General features: G+C 40.3%; 1 protein-coding gene across 3 annotated transcripts in view; it reads right to left on the minus strand.

Moving 5' to 3' along the window:
• LOC124802708 (polyphosphoinositide phosphatase) overlaps window positions 1-20,578 on the minus strand; it is a 177,311-nt gene that overhangs the window by 14,638 nt on the left and 142,095 nt on the right. For all 3 annotated transcript variants that reach the window (XM_047263668.1, XM_047263670.1, XM_047263669.1), the window contains 2 exons: window positions 12,353-12,680; window positions 9,821-9,976 (listed from right to left, as the gene is read on the minus strand). In XM_047263668.1, the coding sequence (XP_047119624.1) occupies window positions 9,821-9,976; window positions 12,353-12,680 (484 nt within the window). The remainder of the gene's footprint in view (window positions 1-9,820; window positions 9,977-12,352; window positions 12,681-20,578) is intronic.

Below are 20,578 nucleotides of genomic sequence, written 5' to 3' on the forward strand. Positions count from 1 at the left end.
GGCAAGTATATCGACAAATTCTCCAGCTGCAGTGTCTTGCCATAAACCATGGTAAACAAATGGTAAGGCTACGGTCTACTTGGAGTCATAACACATGACCGCCGTCTTAAGAGATCTATGCCATCACTCCACCATACCATTGCTGACCGGAAGGTAGCTGGTGGCAGAATGATGGGTTGCACTGTAGAACTTTCTGAGATGCACGAGTAGCTCCAACTTGAACTGGCATCCTTGGTCGGTAGTAATGTATAGTGGATGACCATAACATGCAACCCACTGAGACACAAATGCCACTGCCAGCGTCTCTGTGGAGGTGTTGTCCACTGAGATCACTTCTGGCCAACGCATAAATCTGTCTATGATTGTTAGCAAATAGTGTTGCCCATCTGACAGCGGCATGTGTCCCATGATGTCAGTGTGAACACTGGCAAATTTCTTAGTTGTCTCTGGAAAGTTTATGATGGGCACATGGACATGGCATGAAACTTTACTACACTGTCAGCCTAGGCATGTGCAAGCCCATTGCTGGCAATCCTTCTGTAGCCTATTCCATACGTAATGCACAGAGATAAGTTAAGTGGTTGCCCTGATTCCTGGGTGACACAGGTTGCGAAGGCCATGAAAGACGTGCTTTCAGAGCTCTGCTGGCACATATGGGTGAGTCTTTTGAGTGGTGGTGTCACAGAATAATTGCACATCTTTTCTTGGCACATTTATGAGTTTGAGTTGAAGCCCTGCCTCACTATCTCTGCCTGGCTAGCATCCACTACTAGTGCCAAGGATGCATCTGCCGCTGGATGAGCAAGGAGTGCAGCGTCCGCAATCCCTTTTTGGGAGCTCCAAATGCATCAGTCATTGACGGTGTCCATTGCAAGAGTGCTTTGCCTTTTGCGTTTGGACTGGTCAGTCCAGCTGTGAGTGGCTCCTGCAATTCGACTGCCTGCGGTAGGTGGCAGCAGTATAAGTTGAGCATGCCAAGAAATCTGTGTAGTTCCTTTGCCGTTACCAGATGTGGAGTATTTAATATGGCCCCAACCTTTTCGGGTAAGGTGCATGATCCCACCAATGAAATTTGATGGCCCAAGAAAGTACTTCAGTTTGATCAAACACACACTTAGAAACATTTAGGATGATACTGTGTGCGGCCAGACACTCGTGTTTCTCCAGTGTTTCTGAACAGATGAGGATGTCATCCAAGTGTGCAAAACAATTCAGTAAGCCTTGTAGCCCTGAGTCTATAAACCACTGCCACATTTGTGCCACATTGCTCGAGCTGAAGGCCATAAATAAATTTACAAACAGGCCAAAAGGTGTTATAATGGCCATTTTAGGAATCTCTTGTTCAGCAGCAGGGACCTGGGTGTACGCCTTGGCACCATTAAGCATGCTGAACACTTCTTCTCCATTTAATGTGTGACTTTAGTCTTTCAGACATGGCACAAGGTAATGGTCAGGGATGGTCCTAGCATTTAAGGCACGGTAATCACTGCATAGCTGCCATGCACCATTCTTCTTGGGTACAAGATGAAGGGGTGACAACCATGGACTACTGGACAGGCAAACGATGCCTTCGGCCAGCATGGTATCAAATTCCACTTTCACAATGGTGCATCTGACTGGAGCCAGCCATCTAGGCCTACATGGCACCAGGGGGCTTCCTGTGGTGTTGACAGAATGGACAGTATCATGGCATACCTGTTGTGGGGCACCGGGAGGCCTTGTGAGTGACGGAAACTGGTTGAGTAGTTTGGTGTACTCTCATCCTGCAACCTGGCTGACATAGCCAGCTATGTGGTGTCAGAACCTGCCCATAGGCAGCCCAGTAACAGTTTCCAGCAAGCGGACGTTGGCGACACCTGGGAGCAGGAAGTAGTGCACTAGGAGATCCATCCCGATTATTGGCTCTGCCACATCCACGCCAAGGAAATTCCATGCAGAGGCACATCGAAATCTCAGATCTAGCTCCACATGTTGCATGCCGTACATCTGGATGGTGAAGCTGTTAGGCACTGACAGTCTGAAGTTTGTGACTGGGTGGCAGTTTTGCAGTTTGTCTCTCAGTAAAATACTCAAGTCCTATCCTTTGTCGAACAAAAATTTGTGATCAGCCATAAACAGGTGAGCAGAGGAACAATTTGATGCACAGACTTCTGCCTGGCGCTTAAGGTTAACATGTATGCATGGCAGATTACATTTATGTGCTTAATCACTGAACCGCTGATGATACCCACATATGTTAGATGCTTGTGAGTTACTGCATCGATGATTTCAGCCGTAAATAGAAATATTAAAAAAGGTAGGAAGATTTTTCTGTTTAGCAAAAGTGACAAAAAGTAGATTACAGAGTACCTGACGGCTCAACACAAAAGTTTTGTCTCAAGTACAGATAGTGTTGCGGATCAGTGGACAAAGTTCAAAACCATCATACAATATGCGTTAGATGAGTATGTGCCAAGCAAGATCGTAAGAGATGGAAAAGAGCCACCGTGGTACAACAACCGAGTTAGAAAACTGCTGCGGGAGCAAAGGGAACTTCACAGCAAACATAAACATAGCCAAAGCCTTGCAGACAAACAAAATTTACGCGAAGCGAAATGTAGTGTGAGGAGGGCTATGCGAGAGGCTTTCAATGAATTCGAGAGTAAAGTTCCATGTACTGACTTTGCAGAAAATCCTAAGAAATTTTTGTCTTATGTCAAAGTGGTAGGTGGATCAAAACAAAATGTCCAGACATTCTGTGACCAAAATAGTACTGAAACAGAGGATGACAGACTAAAGGCCGAAATACTAAATGTCTTTTTCCAAAGCTGTTTCACAGAGGAAGACAGCACTGTAGTTCCTTCTCTAGATTGTCGCACAGATGTCAAAATGGTAGATATCGAAATAGACGACAGAGGGATAGAGAAACAATTAAAATCGCTCAAAACAGGAAAGGCCACTGGACCTGATGGGATATCAGTTCGATTTTACACATAGTACGCGAAGGAACTTGCCCCCCTTCTTGCAGCGATGTACTGTAGGTCTCTAGAAGAGCGTAGCGTTCCAAAGGATTGGAAAATGGCACAGGTCATCCCTGTTTTCAAGAAGGGATGTCGAACAGATGTGCAGAACTATAGACCTATATCTCTAACGTCGATCAGTTGTAGAATTTTGGAACACGTATTATGTTCGAGTATAATGACTTTTCTGGAGACTAGAAATCTACTCTGTAGGAATCAGCATGGGTTTCGAAAAAGATGGTTGTGTGAAACCCAGCTCACGCTATTCGTCCACGAGACTCAGAGGGCCATAGACACGGGTTCACAGGTAGAAGCCGTGTTTCTTGACTTCCGCAAGGTGTTCGATACAGTTCCCCACAGTCATTTAATGAACAAAGTAAGAGTATATCGACTATCAGACCAATTGTGTGATTGGATTGAAGAGTTCCTAGATAACAGAACGCAGCATGTCATTCTCAATGGAGAGAAGTCTTCTGAAGTAAGAGTGATTGCTATTCACAATATACATAAATGACCTTGTGGATGACATCGGAAGTTCACTGAGGCTTTTTGCAGATGATGCTGTGGTGTATCGAGAGGTTATAACAATGGAAAATTGTACTGAAATGCAGGAGGATCTGCAGCGAATTGACGCATGATGCAGGGAATGGCAATTAAATCTCAATGTAGACAAGTGTAATGTGCTGCGAATACATAGAAAGATAGATCCCTTATCATTCAGCTACAAAATAGCAGGTCAGCAACTGGAAGCAGTTAATTCCATAAATTATCTGGGAGTATGCATTAGGAGTGATTTAAAATGGAATGATCATATAAAGTTGGTCGTCGGTAAAGCAGATGCCAGACTGAGATTCATTGGAAGAATCCTAAGGAAATGCAATCCGAAAACAAAGGAAGTAGGTTACAGTATGCTTGTTCGCCCACTGCTTGAATACTGCTCAGCAGTGTGGGATCCGTACCAGATAGGGTTGATAGAGGAGATAGAGAAGATCCAACGGAGAGCAGCGCGCTTTTACAGGATCATTTGGTAATCGCGAAAGCGTTACAGAGATGATAGATAAACTCCAGTGGAAGACTCTGCAGGAGAGGTGCTCAGTAGCTCGGTACGGGCTTTTGTTAAAGTTTCGAGAACATACCTTCACCGAAGAGTCAAGCAGTATATTGCTCCCTCCTACGTATATCTCGCGAAGAGACTATGAGGATAAAATGATAGCGATTAGAGCCCACACAGAAGCATACCGACTATCCTTCTTTCCACGAACAATACGAGACTGGAATAGAAGGGAGAACCGATATAGGTACTCATGGTACCTTCCGCCACACATCGTCAGGTGGCTTGCGGAGTATGGATGTAGATGTAGATGTAGATGTAGATCACGACGAGGAGCATTGGATGCATAACAAATCTGCCATCTCCGTTGATACCTACCTGTAACATGGCAGTCAGCAAGAAGTTCACTCAAGTGTTTGCTTATGGTGTTTGTTCAACAGGCCATCATTCATCTTCTGCTCCAGTGCCGTAACTTTTTCTGTCAACTTGTCGCAATCGGATTTAGCATCTGCCGAAGTACTGTTGCACATTACTGTCAGGTACAATGGTATCCTTTATCAGATCAGCCACAATGTCCAGAGGCATTTCAATCTGAGATGTAATTGTGGCCTTGACTTGTTCTGGTAGTCTGCTGCTTCATAGTATGTGTAGTAGCTTGTCCAGGACGGTGTGCTTGCCAACCTCGCTTCGTAGGTGGTGAAGGTGTTGTGAAGGCTTTTTGATACCTATATCGCACTGGGTGAGGCCTTGTCATAACCTCTCTTCCTGCAAGGTGGACGCTCGATGTACAAGTTCAGCTTTTTGTCTGTCTCCGGTGGCGCTGTTATAACATTTTGTACCTCCGCTGCATACCTGTGATCGAGCTGACTAACCATTAGTGCAAATTTGGTATAATCTGTCATTATTCCAAAACACAGAAAACTTGCCTCCACCTGTGCAAACCACAGTGTGGGGTTGCTTGGCCAAAATGGTGGAAGTCATACTGCCAGTCCTGAAGTAACGGGTGTGTCGTTATCCATCAAGTTTCTGTTGTGCAACACAATACCATCTCTTGTAACCCATATTCTTGGGCACAATCACATCAGGGTCATCAGTGTTGCTAATCTCATAGGGACACAAGGCCACGGCTTATTTTGACATGCTCATCATGAGGACTATGGATGGCAGTTATTGCATTCAACAATTTGTTGCTGTGAGTTAACATAAGTTGCTTCCAGCTATTCTGTGTAATAAACTCAAACAGGAGAGAGAATATGAATAATTACTTCCTTCAACAGTAGTGTAAGAACTAGTTACTAGTCAAGAACAACAGAATAATTAATCACTAAACCACCGAATTCATAGAGCATCCGCAACACAACAAGGAATAAGCATCAGGCAGTGCTCCAAGTATCCGGCACACAAACTCCTTGACATTTGATTGCAATCAGCTGATCGTGCATGCCAAGCATGCAATCTCATGTAGTCACCACAACTTTTATTTGGGTCAGTCAACAAAGCTACACATTTTGCCTCCTGAAGGTAAGTATCACCAGAAATTCTGACTCATAATTTATTATAAATTGATATTTCACATCACAAATATCTGAATGAATTTGTCTGTTGTATTGTTTGGTTATCTACAATCATTCATACCCTTTTTATGGTATTGGCTTTCATTGTATTTGCTGAAAAATTCACATTGTAGCTTTTGATATCTTGTTTAATTTTGTCATATATCCTTGGATATGGTTTGTAGAATAAGCTCATTGTACTTCATCATCATTATATGGGATACTATTTACTTATTTTGACCAAATTGGTATTTTTGTTCCCATTCCAGTGTGATTGTATTACACAAATGTTATTTCTGTGTGACTGTATCATATAAATGTTAAAAAGTATAAAAGAAAAATCTTTGTTTAGGTCTTTGATTAATTTTTAGAAAATAATTATTAATGATTGTGATTGTATTAACCTAAAGAGACTTAATGTCATTTTTTAAAAAGATCTAGCATGTCATATGGCTCTAATGTCTTCCGTAATCTTTGTCTGTTGACCTTGTCATATGGTTTTTCATAACTGAAAAAATAACAAACACAGGAAGATCTTTTCCCCACTTTTTCGAAATTACAAATATTGGCCATCAGTAGATGACTTTCCCTTTCTGAATCCATGTTTTTCTTTCTGCAGTTTGTTTTCTTCTGCCAGTTGCAATTGTGATTTAATTATGGTTCATATACTTTGTAGATGATATTCAATTGTGCCATGTCCCTGTTATTTTGAAAATCTTTCTACTGAATTTCTCATATATATCAATGATGTTCAGCATTCTCCATTCATGCTAAATTTGCTCATAGCTTTGAATATAATCTAATAGTTGTAGAAATCTCTCTTCCCATTTTAGGATTGCATAGTTTTTGCCTTCACTGTTGATACCATCAACTTCTGAGGGAGATCTCAACAGTTTTTAATAGAACAATGGCCATGGAATTCAGCAGTCACCATGGATAAACTAACTTTATCATTCTCAAGTGCTTCCACCACATTTATATTTGTGTAATGCATTGACTGTCTTACAATCTGTGTAATGTGGTTCCTCTCCACTAGTAAACATCTATTTGTAATAACTGATTAACCCTTCATCCAATGTAACAAATATTCTGGCCTGACATATTGTTTCACCCCGTTAATTTCTGAAAAATTTTAAATCCAAATCTTTGCACTCCAGTCATGTCAACTTTTAATCACTTAACACTGCTCAAAGCTTTATGTTTGCTTGGTTCAAGAATCCCCTCAGAATTATCAATTACCTTGTTATTTAAACACCTTAATTTATCTTGTTTGTTTTTATTTATAATGTTCCCTTAATTTCTCAGTCCAAATGTTTAATCCTTGTTTTTAATTTGGTCCAAGTGCCTCATTCATTATTTTCAGACATACTATTCTGAGAGCGTTCCAATATTGTTCTCCATCATTTGTTTGGTTTCTTATACTGCTATCTAATCTTCCTCTGAAAATATCCCTAAAATTTACTGTTTCAAATGTTGTATCTTACATTTACCCCTTTCATTCTTTTATTTGACATACACCATTTTTAATATGTACCTTGGTTAATTAAATTTTAGCTATATCAAATCAGAGACCATGCGTACAATTTCTCTCTTTTCTACTTCTTCTATAGCTGATGCATATATTGACAATACTACGAAAAGATTGCTACTTACCATATAGAGGGGATATTCAGTCACAGACAGACTCAACGAAAAGACTGCCACAAGCTTTCGGCTGAAGGGTGGGATTTCAAACATCTGAAGCAACCTTGACCTCAGTTAGCTACTTTTTTTTGGAATCATATTTCTAAAAGTATTGATGAAGTTCTGTGTATTGTTTGAGTAAAAGTTATACCTACTTATTACAGTAGTATAAGTATACTATGCCAGCACTCTATAGGAATGTTGTTTACATCTCTTTTTCCATGCCCCAGTATGCAGCAGAAGAATTGTATCACCTTCCACTGAAATTGTGATTGATGGGTTTATTCAGGAAACAATTTGAGCATTCTGAGAGTTGAAAATATTTGTTGCATTTCTGGTGGGGCTTTAGAGTATATAGAGCAGATAAGGAATCTTGAATACATCTTGGGATGACATGTAGTCCATGGACAATGGATGTTCTTTGTCAAAAGTTCTGATATGACAACTGGGAAAAACAGTGGTACTAGTGAGCAGTTTGCCACAGTTTGGATTCTTTTACAAACATAACACTAACATAAGTCTGAAAGACACTTAAAGACAGTTTTAATAATAAAGTCAGAGAGGAATAATTCTTTTACTATACAGTGGTTAAAATGAGGCTAGCTATTATGGGGAACTGAGTTATTGTCAAGTTGGCTCTAAAGAATTTGCTTAACAACTGAATTTAATGTCATCAATCAATTTTCCAATTCTGTGTGTTGAGAAATTCCAGGTTGAGGGTCTGTGCACCATTTAGCTCAAACAAATAGTGTAAAATCCTACTAAAATTTAAACTAATATATAATTATTTGAAGATTACAAACAGTTTTAATAACATCCTTTTGTGTTTTATTGTAGTTAAAAACACCTGCAGAATCCAACAACCATATTACAAATAGTATCATTAATTTATAGTACAACACTGAAGCTATAAAATCCACGTACATAGCTGAGTGACCAGTGTGTGTGTCTTTTCAATGCTCTTATCTTGTGCATACTCTTTTGTGCAACGTGACAGGACCTTGTGCCCTAGGTGCTAGATAACTAGCAACAACTGTAGGGAAAAAATACATATAGCATCTGTATGTAGTTCCCAACCTCCTCCTGCAGACATGGAAATGGATGTTAATTGTGTGTCTTCAATGTTTACGAATCATAACAAACAGTTTATCAATGTGCGAGTGATGGGCAATGAGCTCAGACTACAAGTGGATGTGGGTGCAGCCGTGACTTTACTGAATTCACAATCTTATGTGGGTTTGGTATCTTCAGCATTGTATCCTGTTACTCAACATTTGGCAAGTTACTATAAGCAGCATAATCAAATTTTGGAGCAATTTACAGCTCCCCCTAAGCATAAATATGTGGTTTGTTCCCTGCCAAAATGCACAACACTCCCGACTGCACATGGCTGCCCTACCCTCTCTCCACCTTGTCCCTGCACACTCCCCAGCAGCACTTCACTGTCCCCCACCCCTACCCTACTATCCCTCCCTCTCCCCACCCCAGCCTCCTCCTTACCCCCCACCCAGTCACCACTCCCGCCATGTACTGGTGATGCTGTTTGCAGTGTAGCTTCAGTTACCTGAGACTACGTGGGAGGGAGCGGGGAAGGGGGGGGCTGCTGCACATGTCCATGGATGTGCAAGTTCTGCCCCTAATAATTGATTCCAGCCTGGGATCTCCTTCTGCTGCTGCCATCACTACTTGTAATGTCTGCCAGAGAGGCCATGGGTGTTCCAACACTCACCCTGACACAAGCCTCAGTGGAGCATCCTTTCCCCAAGGGGAGAGGGGTGCTATAATCCTTTATGTAATAGTTGTCAATGCACTGCAGCACTAGGCTGCAGGTGTGATACAGTTCAAATGTTCTGCCAATAGCATCTGCATGGACCAGCCTCCAGAGGATCCCCGTGGTAGGCCACACAACTTGTGCACACGGTACAGCATCTGCCACGCTGTCTACTGGAGTTGTCCATTTTATAACAATAATGCAGCAGGAACTCACTCTCATATTGTGTTCATACTCAGGGTTAGAAACGGCTTGTGTCAGTGCCTGGATCATTTATATATTTGTGTCTATGTTCTCAAATGTTGTTCACTTGTATGTGGATGAAGAATAAACTTTGGTTCATCATGGCCATACTGTTTTTTTTATGTCTAACAATATGATACAGAAACAGTATCTACAAACAAAGAATTTTGGTAGGGTTTTCCAAAGTGGAGAAGAGGAACATCAATGTGCTCCTCTACTGAACAGCATTGTGATGAAAAAGTCAGTTTAGATACACTTTATCAAAACTGATGCAGAAGCACAATTCTCTTTAAAAAAACAGTATCAATACCACTGTGGGCAGCTACTCTGTCATAACCGTTTTATGGGGCTAGAAAGATTCCTAGACTACAAAATTCAAGTTTCTTACACGTTAATCTGTTTACTCTAGAATTTTCTCTAGATAGCTCGTGAACATTTTTCTCTTTGTTTCAGTATGTTGCAAATTTTTAACATTTTCAGAAGGCCAATTTCGAATACTTTCAGAAAGACTATCACTTACCTTGCACTCGATGTGGTGGAACTACTAGAGCTCTGACCAGAGAGAGATGGGTTTTTCATAGAACTTCCTTTGGCTCCCATTTCTTCTCTGCGGCGTCCTGGTCGAACACGCACAGCAAATGGACTAAAGTTTGTTGTAAAATTTGGCATAAAATCCCTATAAAATAAACACCCAATAAGATTAATACATGATAAAATATACCTTTTATATCTCCCAGATTGGAGAAAGTATGAAACTAAAATAAAAGCATGAAATGCATTAGGATGAAAAAGATGGATATTTGAAATACACACAAAACAAGAACTGATCTTTCAGCCATCCACAGCAAGAACAGTACACAAATCTATGAGGTATTTACATATACTACCATTAACATTGCACATTTCTGTCAAACATATGTAACTGAGATCAGATGACAGTCTTGTGATCACTTCTCCACCCTTCCTGTCAACAGGTTTGACCTTCTTTTCCAACTATCCATGACATATTATGGTTAAAATGGACTAATTCAGCTACAAACTATGCATAGGATTTGACAGGGATTCCATCATGCCCTAGAACCTTGCTTAATTTTAATTATTTTAGGCATTTCCCAACATCAGTGACATTATTATCTACAAGGGTTGGAACTTAAATAGTGGCAACTATTTATTCACAACCGATACAAAAGAGCTACATATTTGCACCTGTTACTGTCCTTCAAAGTAGTCCCCAGCATTGTGTAGCACCCATTGACAGTGATGTGGAAGGTGTAGTACACCGTTAGCAGAGCCTGTTCTGTATGTTGATGGTGTGAAATGGAGCAGTCTACTGCCTGTTGAATCTCTGGAACAGTTCTGAAGCAAATGCCACAAAGTGGTTTCTTCATCTTCAGAATCAAATCAAAGTCACAAGGACTTAAGTCACCTGTGACCAGCTTTTCGAAAGAAGCACCGACACTTTCTGGACAATCCACACATCAATTTGCATGACAATGTGCGGCGGATACAGCACAATCTTTGGCTGCTCTGTTCCGTCGATGGGAAGGGAAGTACTGTACCATCCACCATACTCCTTGTACTTAAGTCCTTGTGACTTTGATTTGGTTACGAAGATGAAGGAACCACTTTGTGGCACTTACTTCAGAACTGTTCCAGAGATTTCACAGGTAGTAGACCGCCATTTGCACCATCAATAGAACAGGCTCTGCTAACGGTATACTACGCCTTCCACATCACTGGCAGCGGGTTCTACACAATGCTGGTGACTACTCTGAAGGACAGTAATAGGTGCAAACATGTAACTCTTTTGTATCGTTTGTGAATACATAAAGTTGCCACTATTTAAATTCCAACCCTCGTATATATCACCCATCTTTCCAACTGTGTGAGAATTAAACTGGAATAGTCATTCTGTATTTCCTTGTTAAAGGTACATTTCAAGAAGCATTTCTGCTTTTGCACTGTTATCCCCAATTTTAGATCCTGTGTTATCAACAAGTGCTTGGGCACTGACAGCATTTACGTATGGTTAAAATTTCTTCATAAACTAAATGAAGAAACAGATGTCTCCCTGATACCTAATATCAAAAGTGATGGTTTTCAAAGAAGTCACGGCGATGAATAAATTATATGAATTAGAACGGATTGCTACCCACTACATAGAGGAGGCATTGTGTGGCACGAGTCTGCTACTCAGCATCTCCTCAATGTGGTGAGCAGCAATCTATTCTAATTCAAGTTGTTACCCCATTCTAGATCTTCCACTGCTCATACAGTAATTTAGTGATATTAAAATAAGTGAATGGCTACTTGTGTCACAGAAATCAGAGGAGAAAATGCATAGCAATAAGAAATAACAAAAAATTATTAGTAAATCATATATTTAGAATTGCAGTGGGCTTGATGAACAAAGGATTAGATACTGTGTGTATGGATATACAAATGGACAACATGGGGGTATGATAACAAACTGGAGAAACTGAAAGTAAAAGACTTGATCTTGACTGAGAAACAGGTACATCGGATGTGGGATGTGATGCCATCAGCAATACTAAAATGAATATGACTGCCACAGGGAGATAAAAAACAGATAGAATGATATGAAATGGGATAGCAATTGTTACAGTACAACTATTTCTCTCCAGCACGATCTTTCCTAGTCCTCCCCCCCATTCTATGTATCCTACACTTTCCCATTAATGACCACAGCCAAGACTGTTACTCATCCCTGTCAAATAGCAGAATTGAAAAAAGTGGTATTATGTGCGTGAATTATATGTGCTAGTTTGTTAGCTCTGAAGAAGGACTTTGAATGCTTAACAATTTTTCTGACTGTTCCCAGAGCCTCTTCAATTTGCTGAGCACACATATATTTCATTCAATCTGAAATTTTCCATTGCTACATTTAGTAACAATTTAAAAAAATATTCACATCATCTTTAATCAATATTTCTCCTCATTTTTCTTTCCTTTTCTTTTAATTTGGAGAAATGGGAAACGTTTGTGCATCAGACCAATAAATGGGAAATATTCAAAAATGATTATTACTTACCTTACAGAATGGCTAATTTTGAAAGCAAAAGTGCTGCACAGTACACTCAGTTCATGGGGGCGATAATAGTCAGCATAACTGTCAACAGCTTCATCATGTGGACTTGAAATGGGTACTAACTGACGGCAGCGTTTATTCACTTCTTCATATGCACGTGGAAGGAACTGCACTGCACTTGTATCCCACCACTGGCTGCGTGCACGTTTATTTGGAATGTCTAGCTTGTGATGCAAATAGTAGTCAGTTGCCATTTCCCATATAGGAGGCCGACTCTCATCAGGTACAAATAACCCCAGAAACAGGTTGATTGTATGTTGTTTCTCTGCATCTGTACATAAATATTTTGCTCTATTTAATTAAATAATTATATATCACAACTATGGCAAGTATGAAATATAGAATTACATAAAAAATACTACACAGGAAACAACATAGTGCAATGGTTATAAGAAAAAGTCAGTTTATGGAAGAGGATGAAATGAGAAGCAAGAAATATCAAGTACTCTACCATACAAGGAACTCTGTTTACAGTATTATAAACACAGATAAAAACTTTCATACTATAATAAAGTGATGTACAACACAGATTAGAGTACCAATAATGACAGGATGGTTTTCAACAAGAACTAACAATTCATACTGAAAGCATGTCTGTTGAGTACACACAGAAACTACCCACAGAGCAGAGCAGTCAGCCTTAGTAGAGAGTAGTCCTATTTGTCCTTACATAGAAAATTTCAATATTATGCAAATAGTTAAGTCACATAACCTTCCAGATATCACAAATGCTGAATGATAAAAATTTGCTGGAGGCAGAAATTAAGTCTGTGACAGGGACTTTGACAGCCAGCAACTATAACCACAACAGCATTTCTGATAATGCACAGTTTGCATCATTGATTCCCCTTCTCAGAAAGCAGGGACCTGTTGTTTTCGAGTGGACTGTAGGTTCTTGCATCTAGATCTAGTCAATTGTCCTTCATGTAGTGGCACTGGAGGTTCCTCGCATTCAGGTAGTGGTCTCACATTCCTGCGATCACTGCAGTATTAAAATAGGGTTACTCTCAATATGACAAAGTGATTTTTGAACAGGTATTCATGTACCTAGCATCATAAGACTTTTATCTTCGATTTGCACTTCAGAACTGTAATAGGATTTCACAAAAATGGTGTGGAAAACATATCTATGCTTTTGTCTCCCCAATGCAGGATCATCATCCTTGTAAGGTGACACTAGACTAGTGACATACAATTCAGTATGTCTAAAGTAGCAAATTAATAATTTTTTTATAATTTAATCTTCTGGATAGATATAAAAATCCACTTCAGGTTGTCTGATTTGTTGCTTAGAGGTGGTTGTTTGGCAACATAGCATTCACAATGGTTATCCTCGGTGTCCAAGGTCCATCGTTGATTGGTGCCAATGATTGACAAACCTGTTCTTGAATTACTAATTAGTGATGCCACTTCCATTCTACACTGTTACGTCTGGATATCTGACTTCCACACTAACTCTTCTTTGACTGTTTGCTATATTAGCCATATGAGGTGACTACCACTGATACATCATTTAAAAGTCTCTTGAATGCCTTTCTGCTACTCTTTTTCTGGTACATTGCCTTGTTATGTATGCACATCCTTCAAAAACAGTGATTGATAGTTATCCTTAGCCACACCATACACTAGGTGTAGAACTTTTCCAGCTTGTATCATGTCTGGGTTCACTGTCTAATGCCACCACGAAATTTTCAGTATGTGCTGCCTCCCTCTAGTGTTCAGCACTATACTTCAGTTAATCTTTGGCTGTTTCTGAAACCACTGCTGGGCTGTACTGTTCAATTAAAAGTAGACACTGGGAAAGCACCTAATGTTCATCTGCTTACATACTCCACAAGCTGCCATATGGTGCACAGTGAAGGGTACTTTATATCTCTAATAGTCACTCCATTTCCCATACCAGTCACAAATAGAAAGAGAGAAATGGCTGTCCATATGCTCCCACACAAGCCCTAATTTCTCTTATCTTGTATTGTAGATCTTATTAGAGATGCCTGCTGGTTGCATTAGAACCATTCAGCTGTCTGTTTCAAATACTGATTCTCTAAATTTTCGGAATAGTGTTTCATAAAAAGAATGTCTTCTTCCTTCCAGGGATTCCCATTTGAGTTCAAGCAGTATCTCTGTTAATACTTGGGTGCTGGACAAACCAAGCACTAACAAAACTAGCAGCCCACCACTGAAATGCTTCTGGTTCTTCCTTTAATCAAATCCGGTGGAGATCCTGGACATAGCATTACACAAGAAAGGGTTGCACAAGTGTTCTGTAGGCAGTGTCCTTTATAGATAAGCTACACTTTCCTAGAATCCTCCCAGTAAAATGAAGTTGACTATTCTTCTTCCCTACAATCAACTTTACATGCTTGTTACATTTCTTGTTGCTTTGCAATGTTACATTTAGAAATTTATTGGACACAGCTGTGTCAAGCAGCATATTACTAATACTATATTCAAACTTTAGAGGATTGTTTTCCTATTCATGTGCATTAACTAACACATTTACATATTTAGAGCAAGCTGTCATTCATGAGACCAAGCACAAATTCTGTACAAATTATCTGTATCACCCTACAGTCACTCACCTATGACACTTTCCCATACACTATGGTGTCATACACAAACTTTTGCGGAATGATGCTCACCCTCCCCAAAAGACTGTTTATAGGTAGAGAGAGAACAAGAGTGGTCTTATCAGACTTCCCTGGGCACTCCTGATGATACCTTTGTATCTGATGAACTCTCACTGTCCAGGACAACATACTGGGTCAACCCAACTGTTGTATTTAGAGACAAGGTCAAATCTCTTTAGCCATTTAATTGGATTTAGTCAGGGCATATTAAAACCACTGCTGGATGCCTATTGCACATCTGACACACTGATGCTTTTGTATCTTTTCACACCTTAGCAATACAAACTCTTAGAGGAAGGTACTGTTTGCATTCAGTTTCCATGAAGATGGTGGCTGGGTAGCCTTACTACAGCCACAGTGATATCCATGTGCGAAACATCCAATGTTGATATGATAATCCACATCATGTCATGTGCTTTGAATTGTCTCCAATCCAGACTAGAATGTATGTGACAGCTGACACACAGTGTGAATATCCTTTGTGCTAAACATTAAAAAAAATGTATCTTCATCAATATTTGACACATAATGGTCAGCACTCACTGAACTTGTTCTTGGTCAAGTCATGACACATTGGTGGCTGGGTAATGGATTCCTCCAATGAGTCATCAATAATGGCAGTTTAGCATGATTCTCCATCAAAGGCACTAGGTCATTATTCCTGAATAGGTTCAATTATCCCTATGCAAATATCCTTACATGAGAGTTGTGGCTGTTCATGGCAACTGGTGACCTAGAGCACTCCTCCTTGTCCACATAGTATAATCACAATTATTGCTAGCATATTATGTCTTTCGTGAGGCTAAGTACTGTTTAGCATTTGATTAGAGCTTCACAGTTTAACTGAGCATCCAGGCTGTTGACTAGAAATTGTTTCATTGGAAACGGGTGGGATAAGTATGTCTGTAATGGTAGACAATCACCCTGAATAACTGTTGCATGAACTTGCTGGACTAGATTCATCAATGTGGAGCTCCAATCTTCCATAGTCTATTATTGCTTGTGATGCCACAAGAAATCTCATCCAGGGACAACATTATGACTGCATTCTAGTAAAAAGAGAAATTCTGAGTTTGTGTTCTGTGACTAATGTTTATTCCAACAGCACAGTTTCCTTTAGGTGAACTTATTTTACATTTGTAGCCTTCAGAACCGTAATTTTGGATCTTGAGAGATATTCTTCTACAGCTGGAGTTATGAGAAAATAATGTTGATGTGATTTCCCAACATCTTGCCAACAGTCAATCATGCAGGATTTTTGTTTCTAGTAGAATCAGCTCATACTCATTCAGTCTTCTGGAGTCATATGCTCAGGATATTAACAGCACATCACATTCTTTTGTAGAATGTTTCTCTTGTAGTGTACTCCACTGGGTATGGATGAGCGTCTCAGTGACACTTTCACACATACTAAACAAACTCATGATGAAACACTCCACTCTACTTTGGGTCTTTTATGTTTCAGCTGTCTGAGACTGCTGAGTATTACTCAAGCATCAGTCAAATGAGTGTTTTATACACTACCACTTTAGTAGGTGGACTACATGTAACTGAGGAATCTTTCAATAAATATCAGTCAGGCATCTACTTTCCTACGATTAGTTTTACGTGGTGATTCCAATTTAAATCACTAAATATGCACATTGGCTGATATTTAAAGCATGTGACTGCTGTTTGGCAATTGTGTCACCATAAAATAATGGGTCTTTCTGCCTATTTTGTGCAATACATTACACTTGTTTATGTTGAGGGTCAACTGCTACTTGCTGCAACAAGCATCTAAATTCTGCAGGTCTTCCTGCATTCCACTACATTTTTCTACACTACACTGGGGTATGCCTGAAGTTACCTTTACTTGTGAACATTTCTATCCATTAAGAATGACATACTGTGTTCTATTTGCCAGGAACTTTTCAATCTAAGCACAAAGATTGTCTGATATTCCATAAGTACACTTTTTTTTCATAGGTGCCAGTGCGGAATTGTATCAAATGCCTTCTAGAAGTCAAGAAATGCAGCATCAACTTGGGTGCCAGGATCTATTGCCTTTGTGGTCTTGTGAAAAAGAGGGCAAACTGGTTTTCACAGGATCATTGTTTGTGGAATTCATGTTGATTCCTACTAAGGAAGTTTTAGGTCTCCAGAAAAGTCTTAATGAGCAATCATAAAACATGCTTCAAAATTCTACAAAAGACTGATAGCAGTGATATAGACCTATAGTTTCGCACGCTTGTTTAACCACGCTTTTTGAAAACAGGAATGACAACATTTTTCAAAATATCTGAAATGCCTCTTTCTTCCGGTGATTAAAGACCACAAATGAACTCTGTATACTCTCTTTAAACTAGCCAGTGGGCCCTATGTCGTCTTTTCCGAACTTGCCATCACCGTATGCTCAGAGCCTACACTCGCCAGTCTCTGCCACTGCCCATTTAACTGGAAACTCCTTACCTGAGCCTGTTGTTGGTTAAAAATAGTCTGTAACAGTGTAGAAAGGAGAGTAAGCACACAAGGTCACAACTACAACCGAGAACTTGCATCACTGCTGCTACATGCGCAATGATTGGGTAAGACGATTATTATCTGTTAACACTATCACTATATCCCTATTATTGTTTCACTGATACTATGTCACAAATCATACAATATTATTAATTTTAAAGTCACATTAGACTTTATTCTATGTCATTATGTAATTGTTACATAATTGTTACATCACTGTTGTTTGGTTCAGGCCTAACTAAACACAAATACGTAAAGATGGTACAAAGCCTAAATGCTTTTGACCTTGCTTGATTTGCAACTAGTAGTGTGTAGGAATTCAAATGGTTCAAATGGCTCTAAGCACTATAGGACTTAACATCTGAGGTCATCAGTCCCCTAGACTTAAAACTACTTAAACCTAACCAACCTAAGGACATCACACACATCCATGCCCGAGGCAGGCTTCGAACCTGTGACGGTAGCAGCAGCGCGGTTCTGGACTGAAGTGCCTAGAACCTCTCGGCACAGCAGCCAGCATGTAGCAATTGCCCACAGTGGTACAGAGATGGTGGAGATGGGAGTCGGGAAGAGACTGTATGCATATATCTTGAGAATGGGTACAGTTACTCCTGCAAGGCTGCTGGACCCCCCCCCCCCCCCCCCCCAAAGACAGTGACCTCTGAAGAGGCTAAAGCTAATGTGGCTCTGGTGTTAACACAAAGTCCCAAGAAGTCACTGAGACAGTACCAAAGGGAATCCAGATTATCATATAATTTGAAGGGCATCGACTGGAGGCCATGGGAACAACACATAGTCCAAACATTGTCATTGGAGGACTCTGATGTTAGGCTAGAGTTTGTTAAATTCCTGTTACAATGGGTGGAAGAGGAACCAAATGTCATAAATTTCCATAACAGCTATTATTTGGCCCCTAGCAAAAGGAATCTTAAAGCTGCAATTGAGAAACTGCAGTCAGTTTGTTCATCCCATCATCACAAAGTGGGGTGATGTGGACAATGTGCACTCTATGCAAGGTGACAAACCTCTCCACTTTGCAATGATTTCATGATAATGGCTTACATTGCTATTCCAGACTGTGTTATTGGACGTCAAAAAATTGTTAAGTGGTCACTGAAGAATCCAGACTTGACACAATTAGTCTTCTTTCTCTGGGGATATTTGAAAGAGAAAGTTTATGCCAGAAATCTGTACGATTTGGACACTTTGGAAGCAGTGAAGGGGTAGGAATGATATGATACAACGGTCTGTCAGGAATAGTGAAGAATAGCTAACAATTACACTGACATACACAGACTTTCGACAAGACACCAAGTATGTAATGACAGTATAAGAAAACAGGAGATAGGAATGAAATGTATTTTCTGAACAGTGATTAAATACTGTATTAAAATAAATTTACAGTAGTCTCTGAAAAAGTTACAGAAGTGAATGATATGTGACACAACATGCTATTAGTCTGTAAACATAAGTTGCCTTGACCAGAAGAATACACGAACTGATACACTTGGCTTACTAGTATATATCAACAATATTGTTCCATTAAGGTTGTAGTGTACCTTGTGCAGTATAGAGGTTTCTTTAGCATGCCTTTTCATGGCTGCATGGTAAAACCCAGAACAGAGTAATTTAATACAATACTACAGGTCAAACTAGGGTCCTTCAAGAGGTTACTAATCACGAAGAGTGAAATGAACAAAGTCATCACCACCCGGTGACAATACCCAGTGGCTATGCCCTTTTGTCTCTACTGGGATGAGATGCTGCTGTTGAAGAAACAATTGTCAGAAAATTCTCATAAATATCTCCCAAATAAGACTCTCACTCTCCTAAGTACTCAGTTATTATCAGATATCCTCACTGGCATTCTCCGTACACGACGGTATCAAGGTACGTACATGATGCCACCACTGCTGTTTTCATTAACTACTGACTTTGAGATGGTTACTGCTGCACATGAAGTATCTAGCCATCTACCAAGGACTTCATCTCTAGCAGTAGCAGCTAACTGTCTGTGCTGGGACAGTATGTAGTTGATTTCACCTTTGCACCACTGGGTCTTTCTGTGGGTGACTACCTCCTGCTGGCAGCTCCCTCTGTAGTGGAACGTCTGTTTGAGCCCAACCTTGGGGTGGCCTGATCGCTCTGTCTCTGTGCATTGGTTCCTGGAGGCTTCCATTGAAGCTGATTATTGCCCAGGACAAGCACACATCTTCAATGTCAATCATGCTACGGTTTGAGTACCATTCACTCTGCGCTGCATTCCGTAACCCTGGGCCAGCCAGCAGTCTGAACGAGGCTGACCTCCATCAGGTGCAGTGCACAGTCTCTGCTAGTTATGGCCATCCTACTGACTCCAATGAGTGATGTTGCTCACACACACCACTGTTCAGGCATAGCTGCTGACAATGGCTCACAGGGCTCTGCAGCCCACTACGTCATCCTGGGGTCAACAGTGAACAAACACCTATGCTTAACATGAATAAAAGTCTAATTCAACCTTGGGTGTCTTACTATCATTCCGTCACTTGCTTCCAGTAACCATGACCACTCTCAACCCATGTCCTGGCCAAGGGGCTTGACCTTCACATAGCTGTCTCCCCCACCAGCATGAAGGTCACGCCTCTGGCCTCTGCAGAACCAATAAAATGTCATCCACAACATTGTGGTCCAGGCTACTGTGTTGCTCAACCTACAGTGCTGAAAATCCTCTCACCAGACTTACTTAAGGCTAGAAAAAACATTATGCTCTTAGCTACATATGCTAGGGAAGATACTCTCTTTTCAAGTTCTTTCCATCATTCAATAATATTTTTCTGCCTTTACACCCTTTACAGTAACAGCAACTTAGAGCTACAATGATACTTCATGATGGTTGTTCACATGCTCCAGACTTCTCTCATTCTTCTGGAACATCAACAGATGCAGCAATTCATAGGCCTGTTGTACTTTTGTGTGAACTACGAGTGACTAGAAAGAACAGAGTTGCAATGTGGAGCAACATTCACACCTATGATGTTATGAGATTGCAGAAATA

This window comes from Schistocerca piceifrons, chromosome 6 (genome assembly GCF_021461385.2).
Source record: "Schistocerca piceifrons isolate TAMUIC-IGC-003096 chromosome 6, iqSchPice1.1, whole genome shotgun sequence".
In the NCBI taxonomy this organism is placed as follows: Eukaryota; Metazoa; Arthropoda; class Insecta; order Orthoptera; family Acrididae; genus Schistocerca; species Schistocerca piceifrons.